Raw genomic sequence first — 10,615 nt, forward strand, 5'->3', positions numbered from 1 at the left:
GTCTGACTCCATTTTCGATAGCCATGGAACCTGCATGTTCTTCTGCTGGCCATCCACTTCCAGAGAGTGCTTTCCCCATCTGCATTTCCTGTGCTGCCTATCACAATTTCCTGGTCTTCATTTCTAGTTCCTACACACAGTGGTTCTGAACTGAGAAGTTTCCGGAATGCTGCCGCCATCGCAGCTCTTCAAGATGAGGCTCAGCTAACTCTCAACAGCTACATCCATACCAGGTGACCCTTGTTTGCCTTGAACGTGTACTTAAGAAAATTGCTTCCATTGTGAATGTGTGAGCAGACAGCAAAAAGCCAGTTCAAACATTGTGACTAATTATCCTGTTGCCAAGCCAGTTAATTTAATTAGAATCTGTGTCCTCACGTATTTCGAAGGGTAGGTGAGAGGAGCAAATCAAATTACATTACGAAACTGAAAGCACTGCCAGACACCTTACACCTTTCCTGGGTTAATAAGTTGATCCATCAATATAGCTGAACACATTGAGGTGAATGGGCCCAGATGTGAGCAAGGTGAAAAATGAAGGCTAAAGTGTTATGTTAGTTGATATATTAGAGAGTGGTCACATGATCCTTTAAAAAAGGCAAGTGCCTTTCTTTGGATGCCAATCCCAAATAGAAGGACCAGAGAACTTTCTAAAGTGGTCATCTTTAACCCCATCGTGACTGCTGTCTGGCTTTGGTGATTGGTATCTGTTGACTTATGTTGAGCCATAGCACCCACCATGTTACTTCTGGCCAAGCAAAGCCCACTGGCAGAGGCTGTTCTTGGCTATTGGTAGAAACTCTCAGTCACTGGGGTTCCAGCAGTGCTCCTCCTGGCCCACCAAATGGGCACATCCACCACGAGGTCTACAGACTTTCTGATTCCATTTTCAGACGAAAAAAGCAAGGCTTTTAAAGAGCAGTGAAACCTTGCTAGCTTCCTAAGTTAGGGCTGCAGTAGATCTGAGGTTAGAATAGAGTTGCTCTTCTTACTTATTCTCTAGATCTTGAAGAGAAGCCCATGGAAACCAGTCTCTATCATCTCAACATCACCCATAGACACTAGGCTGGGAGAAACTAAATCAAATGGGTAGAGGCAGTTAATGCTTCCATTACTGAAGGGGTCAAAGAAACCCCAAGTCACCTGTATTCATTTGGGATGATACCACTTCTGCAGGGATCTTCTTATCCTTTTATAAATCCTCTTTTGAATACTAAAGAGTAAAACTGTTCCCTGTCCCAGAGTCATTGAATGTAGCTTTTCGGAATTCCTATTCCTGAAAGCTTTAGGCTTCACAGTAGATCTTCAATAGCTGATAGCAACCAATATCTATTGAGTGCTTACTGTGTGCCTTACAACCCAGCATATTATGATTTTCCCTAAAAGCAGGGGAACAAGTAAATTTGTAAAATGTGAGTTTAACAGCAACAACAAATTGTTCCCTGTCCATGGAATATCACTGAAACTGTGATGAGTGGTAGAGCCTGTGTATGTTTTTCCAAATTAAAGTTCCGTGGTTTTAAATTTAAAATCCACATTTACTTTCAGAATGTATATAGTAAGCACTTACATTTGTTCAGAATTATAAAATGGAACAGTACATAATTTGGGCACTTTTTCCCCACTAAAAACTAAATTGTATATCATAACTGACCTCTGACATTTAGAGTCTTTAAGGTATAAAGAACATCACACCAGGAGAATATGATGCTAGGTATTGATTCAGTCAAGCCTTTGCTGAGTACTCGCTTTGTGCAGGGTGGCTGGTGAGCACTGTGGAACACGAGAAAGGACAAAATACTACCCATTATCGTTACAGGAAGTAGGCAGAAGTGTTACTCCAACTCAGACCAGGGAAGAGAAAAAGCAAAGTGGGGAGTGAGAGAGAGAAATTCTCGGAGGGAGTGAGAAAAAAAATCTGCAAAGTCTGATGCATCGAGAAGACATGTGAGCTAGTTCTTGGATTCCAGCAGGAGAGAAGGGGACCAATAGGAGGCAGAAGAGGGGCTGGTAGAGGCGCCATGGAAGGTGTAAGGAGTAAGGGAGAGGGAGTAAGGAGGGAGTAAGGCGAGTAAGGAGAGAGCCTGACATTTCAGGAGCTGCTTCTAGGACGACCTGAGAGAGTTAAACCACAAATTAACAGAAGTCTAGTTTAGAGAAATGACAAGTATACTACTCTGTCACCCTCAAAACAAGGAAATTATTCATGGAAGAAACACATCTGCTTTGACGTGAGCCTTTCATTTCATGATATCAGCTACAGCTAGAATTTAATACTAATATCTAGAGTCATACATGTGACAAAACTGACTATACCTTACTGCTTAGTTCCTTCAAATCAGCGAACATTCTCCTCTAGCACTTTCCTGTCTAGAACAATAAAATCTGAAATTGAGAAGTTAATGTGGCAAACTGAGCTAATTGTGCATTAATTGTTAAAGCTGCAAACTGAGCTGATTGTTACAGCCCGGTAAGTGATTTCTCTAATTACCTAGGACACGAGGAGAGGGCTAGAAATCGGCATTTCAAACTATATACAACTACGTGTAACAACTATATATAACTACATATAATGATAAACAATTTAGTTATATATAATAAACTATATAACTGACAATCAAATACCCGAATCCGTGACAGACACAGAACACTTACACCTGGAAAGAAAACTTCCAGTTATGTATGCTGATGGATGAAGTCAAGGGCAAAGATACCCTACAAAATAATTTTGAGCAGTCAGAGAGCCCCTCTCTTTCCTTCTCTCTCTGTCTCTGTCTCACACACACACATACACATGGTTATTGTTTCTGGGTAGTAGAGTACTCCACATATAATAAACACTTAATTTGTGTTGACTGACTAACCAGCCCCTTCCTAACTAGAGAATAAAAGAAGTGGGTGAGTAGGTGAGTGGATAATCTACTCACAGAAAATCAAGAGTTAACTGTCTGTGGAGTCACCAAAATACGTCCTTTCTGAAAGTAGGACAGAAAACACTGTATTTCCCACAGTGTTTTCTCACTGTGGGAAACTTCAGCATGTTGGGTGGATGCTGCAGACACAGTGGGGGCTTATCTAGGCAGCCACTGCTTCCCACCCACTTCAGGGGGCTTCTCTCCTCTGCCTGCCTGAGAAGGGAAACAGAGCTGTTGAAGAGAGTAAGTGGCCAAGGTGAAAGGGAGACGTGGGCCTTGGGAATACTTTCCAGGAAACGTAGGAGATGTTTTTGGCAAGTAGAGTAAGCGGTGGGATTTATGTATTTTTTAAATGTAGAGAAGCTACACCGTGTCCATACCGCATTATTAAAGGTGGTCTGGTGGTCCCTGTCCATTGGTGGTCATGAAGCTGGGCAGTGAAAGAGCCAAATGAGGTCCTCAGAGGCCCAGAATGAATTATCAGCCTCGTATCAGGTTGAAGAGAGGGACTCTCTTGTGCCCAAAGCTAAGAGACAAGCATGAAAGTTGTTCCCCTGGACTCTGCACGGTGGGGTTATTGGGCAGTTAAACTCAATGTTCAGCTACCTAACTCCTGTGTAGGAATTGATATCTGTCAGTTTCTGGCACCTGTGGCCATGGACTGAACCTGGCTGAGTCACAGATAAGTGTCTCCAGAGGTCAGTCTTTTGGGTGGTTTGTGTCAGTGGAGGGAGACCTCCTGGTAGACTGTATTGACACCTGATTCCAAGCTATTGACTGAAGACGCATCAAGGCAGTGAGGAGGTGGCTTATAGGCATCTAAAGGCAGCAGAAAATTGAACTTGCACATCTGAGCACAGATGTACGTTGGACATCAAGAGAGGAAATTGTTCAGCAATTTCTCACATCTTTAATTATATGCCAATTTCATTGACATGAAAGTTGGGTGGCACTGCCAGCCAACAGAATTTAGTCTTTAATTTTCAGTGTAATAAGGAGGGAATTATTCCTGAGAGTGACTAAGTATAGTGCCTGAATAATAATTTAGAGAATTGCTTAGAAAAGGAATCCATTTTATTTGAGGGAAATAGCCTCATGAAGGAGTCTTGTGAATCAGACACTGTGGATGTTGTCACTAGTTTTGTCATCAATACCATTGGTTGGTTTCTACACTGGCAACCTTTTATTATTTGGTCTAAACTTAGTACCATGTTTCTTAAAATTACTTTTTCTCCAAAAAAACTGCAACCCCTGTGCTAATGAGGAGACAGTCACCGTGTGCTTTTGGCAGCATCATTATGTTCTCCCTGCCTCAATTATTCCACCTGCAAAACAGGGACAGTAGTGCCTGGCTAGGATTCTGTAGTATGTTATTAAAGAGGCTGAATCAGGAGATTAAGCTGAAGATGGTGTGTGTTCAAGGATGAGATATTAAGCCTGTTAGTGATGGATCTTACCTTGCTTTCATGGCTTCTCCTATTCCAGATATCCCACTCAACCCTGTCGCTTTGGAAAACTCCTGTTACTTTTGCCAGCTTTACGTTCTATTAGTCCATCAACCATAGAGGAAGTGTTTTTCAAAAAAACCATCGGCAATGTGCCAATTACAAGACTGCTTTCAGATATGTACAAATCCAGTGATATCTAAGCTCTCCAAGTCCCTACTTTTCAGGATGGGACAGTATCTGATGAACTTCTACCCATGGAGAACAAGCCTCAACTAACAAACCCTTCAGGAAGCATAAACCTGGGAATGTGTAGCCTTCAGGAAAAAATGTCAATTGACACAAAACAATTCCAGTAGCTCTGACCTGCTGCCTCACCCAGGGTGGGGTGGCCTGGAAGGAAAAGGGGGTGTAAGAGGACCGCCTGAGCAGAGAGGACTCACTGCTACCATGCCCTGGGAGGGGACCGAATTCGGGGTTGCCACAGGCCAGGCCATTCTGCCTCTTACCTGGAAGATCAGGCTGATCTATCAACAGCTGAAACATAAGTAGAACATTTTTTTTCCCTTTTAGCGTATAAAGTTGGGTAACCAAATATAGTTCTGTGTATAACATCATACAGCAGCCTTCAGAACTATCTTATGTTGAAGAATTTATTTCAAAAATAATGGTTAGGTTTTAAATCAAAAGTTTTATCAAAAGTTTCCCTTCTATTGTACTACTTCATAAAGTGGCCTTCAGAACTGAGTTAATAAGTGAAAGGTAGCTTATGCTGTGAGATTTGCTTTTTCTCTCTCTTCTTCCTTTCTCTTTCTTTCTTCCTCTTCCTCTTCCTCCTTCTCCCCCTCCCCCTCCTTCTTCTTCTTAATACCATAGGCCAGGCAACCTTGTCAAAGGAATTGGTGGACGAAAATGAGATTCTCACCAGGACTTCAGGTTGGATAACATCTAAAAATAGAAGAGCTTTACTAAAAGAACACAAGTCGAGGGAGGATGAATAAAAACAGCAAAACCAAATAAAGTGGAGATGAATGATGGAGTGAGGCAGACTGCTGTCCCATTAACACAGTGCTGAAACCAAAGGCAATGGGGGTCCAAACTCGTGTTTCAGCGAGTCACACCAGACAGTAAATGAACAGAGACATGAGACCAGAAGGAACTTCAAGGACATGGATGCTAAAGGGCTTCTTGATCCAATGCTAACAGCCTGAGACTCTTCAATGCCTTTCAGAAAACCGGTTTCTAGTAAAGCTTTGAATGCCTGCACGTGCACACACACACTTCGTCCTACACTATAAGCTGCTCCTTTGGTATAAATCTCTACTTATGGAAATGTAGAAACAAACATTTTTAAATAGCTGCTGTACTTTTCACATTTTGATTTATTAGGTACTAGCACTGAGGAAAAACATTCAGCACTTGGACTATTATAGGATGAGTAAAACTTTCCTTGTATAAAGTGAATTAACTGATTTGTGAAGTTAAAAGGTTGTACTCATTGTATTTACAAAGAATAAAAAATATATTGAATTTAAATGAACTCTGCCTGATTTCTTAGCCTCCCTCCCCGGCTGGTTCTTATCTACCAGTTACAAGGCGGCGGCGGCGGCAGCTGGTGTAAAAACTGAAGCTCAGAGCACTGCAGCCTGAAGAACTGAACCACAAAGGCAATTTCCTTTTTACAGTGAATCCCATGTAGAATGATGAATAAAGAAATAAAACATAAGATTCTGTTCTCTGCAGCTCTCAAATGTAATTGCATCTGTTAGAAAAATTGCTGTGTGAGGAAGAAAGAGGCCGATTAACAGAGTCTTCATTCACTCACTCCTCTGTTTCTAACTCTCTTGCCAACATTTCAGTCCTGACCAGGAACTTAAAATTATTTAATGAGCAAAAAGATAAAGTGTGAAGAACCATATTGGTGAGTAAGATGCGGAAAGAGCAGTAGAAAGTGCATTGAGATGTTCCCAGCAAATCTCAGGGCACTGGTCCCACAGCCAGAAGCCAGTGGTGGAAATCAGAGTTGCCCAAGGACATGGGCACTATGCGTTCCTCCTGGGCAGCAGCTCCAGCAAGAGTCTGGAGCAGAGGCACTAGCATCTCGTGGCTAAACTGACTTGGCAGATAGCATGTGTGGAAGTTCAATCAGCCATCCACTCCTAGTCCACTAATTCCACTGAGAAAAAGAACTTGGTCTTAAAGGAAAGCAAGCTACTCAAAGATTTGTACAAGAATGTTCTTTACAACACTGTTCATATTTAAGAACTAAAATGTCCACCAGCAGAGAATAGATAAATTGTGGTAAATACAGACAGTGTTACAATAGTTCAAGTGAATGGACTAGAGCTGATGTATAACATTGGTAAATCTAGAATATGGTGTTGGGGGAAGTGAATTCCAGAGGATACATACAGATTGGTTTTAATATAAAATTTTGCAACCTACAGAACAATAGTCCACCATGTTTATAGATATACAAATGTATAGCATATGTTTAAAACAAACATGAGTATGGTAAACACTAACCATATGATAGTGGTTACCTTTGGGAATGGATGGGATTGCTGAAGGGTACCAAGAAGACCCTCCCTCAGATGTTTCTGAAATGGTTGATTTCATAAGACAAAAGAGAATTGCAAACAAATATAAGTTCAATGACAAGATTTGGCAAAGATGAGCAATGGATTCAAGGCTGTTCATCCATGTATTAATCAAGTTTTACTTCAATAATGCTGAATTACAACCCCCAAGACTTTTAACAACAAACTTGTATTTCTTGCCCATGGGACTGCTGGGCTGGGCACCTGGCTGCAGTTTGGGTTCAAGTGGGCTCCAGTGTTTCCTCATTCTGGACTAGCATCTTCCTTAGAGAAACTTCTTCGCATAACAGAGTGCGGAAGTGCAAGGGGCTGAACCAAACCATGCGAACACATTTAAAGCTGCTGCTCCCGACATGTGTGTTCACTTTCCACCAGCCAAAGCCAAACACATGGCCAAACCCAACCTCATGGGGTCAGGGAGTGTACGCTTCTCGAGGAAGATGAGGGGGGGAATCACTGACAAAAGGATAAAGAAGATGTGGCACATATATACAATGGAATATTACTCAGCCATAAAAGGAAACAAAATTGAGTTATTTGTAGTGAGGTGGACGGACCTAGAGTCTGTCATACAGAGTGAAGTAAGTCAGAAAGAGAAAAACAAATACCGTATGCTAACACATATATATGGAATCTAAAAAAAAAAAAAAAAAAAAAAGGTCATGAAGAACCTAGAGGCAAGACGGGAATAAAGACGCAGAATAAAGTCCATTCTCTACTTGAGAATGGACTTGAGGACACAGGGAAGGGGAAGGGGAAGCTGGGACAAAGTGAGAGAGTGGCATGGGCATATATACACTACCAAATGTAAAATAGATAGCTAGTGGGAAGCAGCCGCGTAGCACAGGGAGATCAGCTCAGTGCTCTGTGACCACCTAGAGGGGTGGGATAGGGAGGGTGGGAGGGAGGGAGATGCAAGAGGGAAGAGATATGGGGACATATGTACATGTATAACTGATTCACTTTGTTGTAAAGCAGAAACTAACACACCATTGTAAAGCAACTATACTCCAATAAAGATGTTAAAAAAACTATCACAGTCAGAATCTAATCTATTGGAAATACTCTCAGTAAAGTTAAAAGGTAGTAAGTTTCCTGTGACATGCCACGGAATACTGATTTCCCACCGGAATTGCCTTTGTTTGGGGCATCTCTGCCATTACAAAGAAGAATCAAACCTGGCTTTCGTAAATCAACTATAGTTTCAAAACAAAACAAAACCAAACCCTGGCTTTCAACATTTGAGAAAGCCCAGAATTAAAAATCCAGTAGCGCTCTCATCTGGGATTCTGAAATCTCTGCTGTATGCAGCCTGGATACTTTAAGAACCTCACCGCTTGCTTAGATTTTAAGGCAGACATCCTCTAGGGCTGCTGTTGTGGGGCGGTGTCACTGCGATCTTGGATACACAAATTCCAGATCTACAGTTTCAAGTTCTGCAATTTGAATATACCAACAAGAGAAGGTGAACCCAGCCAAGTGATTACTGCAGTCAAAAACCAGACTTCAGTGCTTCTCTTTTGACAAATGTTTTTCTAAATCTGGGAGGGTCACATTTTAAGAGTAGTAATTATGTACGATGACAATTAGATATGGAGTCTTACATTTGTGTTTGAATTACTTTTAGTTGTTCTTTGATGCTAGGGAAGAGAAAGAACAGAGGATGAGTTCAGAAACTGAATTGAGATTCCCAAATTATTTCACTTGTAGTTCAAGATTTTTAGTTCAGTTTAGGAGTCCAAGAACTGAACCCACTGGCCAGAGACCTGCACTGTGGTTGCTGTCCTTAATCATTTATATAAAAATGGAAACCCTCTGTGGTGATTGTTTTGTGATGTATAGAAATATCGAATCTATATCGAATCTATGTTGTGCACCTGTAACTAACATAGTGTTATAGGTCAATTACACCTCAGTTTTAAAAGAAGAAAGGACATGTAATCACAGTATTCTAATAGGTTCTGCAGTTAACAATTTTTACATTGTTATAATAATACAAACACTAATTATTGGTATAATTAAAAGTATGATAGGGAGCTTCCCTAGTGGCGCAGTGGTTGAGGGTCTGCCTGCCGATGCAGGGGACGCGGGTTCGTGCCCCAGTCCGGGAAGATCCCACATGCCGCGGAGCGGCTGGGCCCGTGAGCCATGGCCGCTGAGCCTGCGCGTCCGGAGCCTGTGCTCTGCAACGGGAGAGGCCACAACAGTGAGAGGCCCGCGTACTGCCAAAAAAAAAAAAAGTATGATAAAATTTTTGGACGAGGATGAGGGAGGAGGGGTGGAGGTACTAAATCTTCATCTCATAATATTTATACCTTTAAAAATTGCCTTTTCTTTTTATTGTATCTATGAGACGATAGATGTTAATCATTTCACAATATGTAACTCAAAGCGTCATGCTGTGCAAGTTAAACTTATACAGTGACGTATGTCAATTATTTCTTAATAAAACTGGGGGAAAAACAAACAAGGTAGAGAACAGGAAAAAAAAAAAAAAGGAAACCCTATACTTCTCTGAAGTTATTTGTGTATGTGTGGCTCTCTCTCCCAATGGTACATATGGCTCTACTTCATTCGTTTTACCATCTGCCTAGTACTTCACTGTATGGATGGACTACAGTTTACCCAACGAATTCCTTATTGGTGGACTTGGGTGGCTTGCAGTTTCTCACTGTAGCAAATTAAACTACAAAGAGCTGTCCTTCTATGTACACTTCTGTGGACTTGTGGGGTATTTCTGTAGGATAAATTCTTAGAAGTGGCATTTCTGGGTCAAAAAGATTATATGCATTTTTAATTTTGATACCTATAACCAAATGGCTCTCCAAGAGGGTTGTATCAATTTGCACTCCTGTGAAGAGGGTATGAGAGTGCCCATTTCATTGCTCAGAATTTAAAAGTGCTTAATCAGACACAGGCTTGATGAACACTTCAGAAGCTGTTAGAAAAATACAGAGAATACATACATTTCAATAATGAATATGCCTCTGCTACTGGACTGGTGAAGTTGTTTTCACTTTTCACCCATGGTTAGAGCTTGGTTCACTAAATTTTTCAATCCAGGCCACTTCTGTGAACTTTTGACAGTACCCATATCACAATGAAGGTTGAGAGACAGTGGATAAATGAAAATATAGAAGGAGCTTGGCAGACACTTTCTGTTGCTAAGAAGCTGCTCTAAGAATCTCAAGTCAGTCATTTTACAATAACATTTTTTATATTTGCTTATGGAGGGAGATCCCTGGTGGCCTAGTGGTTAGGATTCCAGGCTTTCACTGCCATGCCCTGGATTCGATCCCTGGTCAGGGAACTGAGGTCCCACAAGCCGCACGGCATAGCCAAAAAAGAAAAAAAAATTGCTTAAGAATAATAACTCCCTTTAACTGAATAGCTCCAGTACCTTTACAGCATATGGCTTATTTTTGTTCATATGGCTTATTTTTTAATGTAGTCTGTTTTTTAGATTTTTGAGGCTCATTTTAGAACATGAAGTTGTTGTTTTTCTCCACATATTGCTGACCTGCATATAGACCATTAGGGAGGGTTGTCAGAGCTTTTGACCACTGCTGAGCTGGGCTTGTTGGCAATGTACAGAGGGCAGTCTCTCTCATGAAGAAACTAGGATGTTGCCACATAGCCTGGGTATCTTTCTGAC

The 10,615-nt window shown here is 41.3% G+C and overlaps 1 protein-coding gene across 1 annotated transcript in view; it reads left to right on the forward strand.

Moving 5' to 3' along the window:
• The window catches only part of NR2E1 (nuclear receptor subfamily 2 group E member 1), a gene marked incomplete at its 5' end in the record, with an annotated part of 105,230 nt that extends 100,208 nt beyond the window's left edge, over positions 1 to 5,022 (forward strand). The window contains 2 exons of the mRNA XM_079939600.1: positions 128 to 233; positions 4,401 to 5,022. Coding sequence (XP_079795726.1) covers positions 128 to 233; positions 4,401 to 4,563 — 269 coding nt within the window. The 3' untranslated portion in view covers positions 4,564 to 5,022. The remainder of the gene's footprint in view (positions 1 to 127; positions 234 to 4,400) is intronic.
• Between the last annotated feature and the right edge of the window lie 5,593 nt (positions 5,023 to 10,615).

The sequence above is a fragment of the Stenella coeruleoalba genome (genome assembly GCF_951394435.1).
Source record: "Stenella coeruleoalba genome assembly, chromosome: 12".
Classification (NCBI taxonomy): Eukaryota; Metazoa; Chordata; class Mammalia; order Artiodactyla; family Delphinidae; genus Stenella; species Stenella coeruleoalba.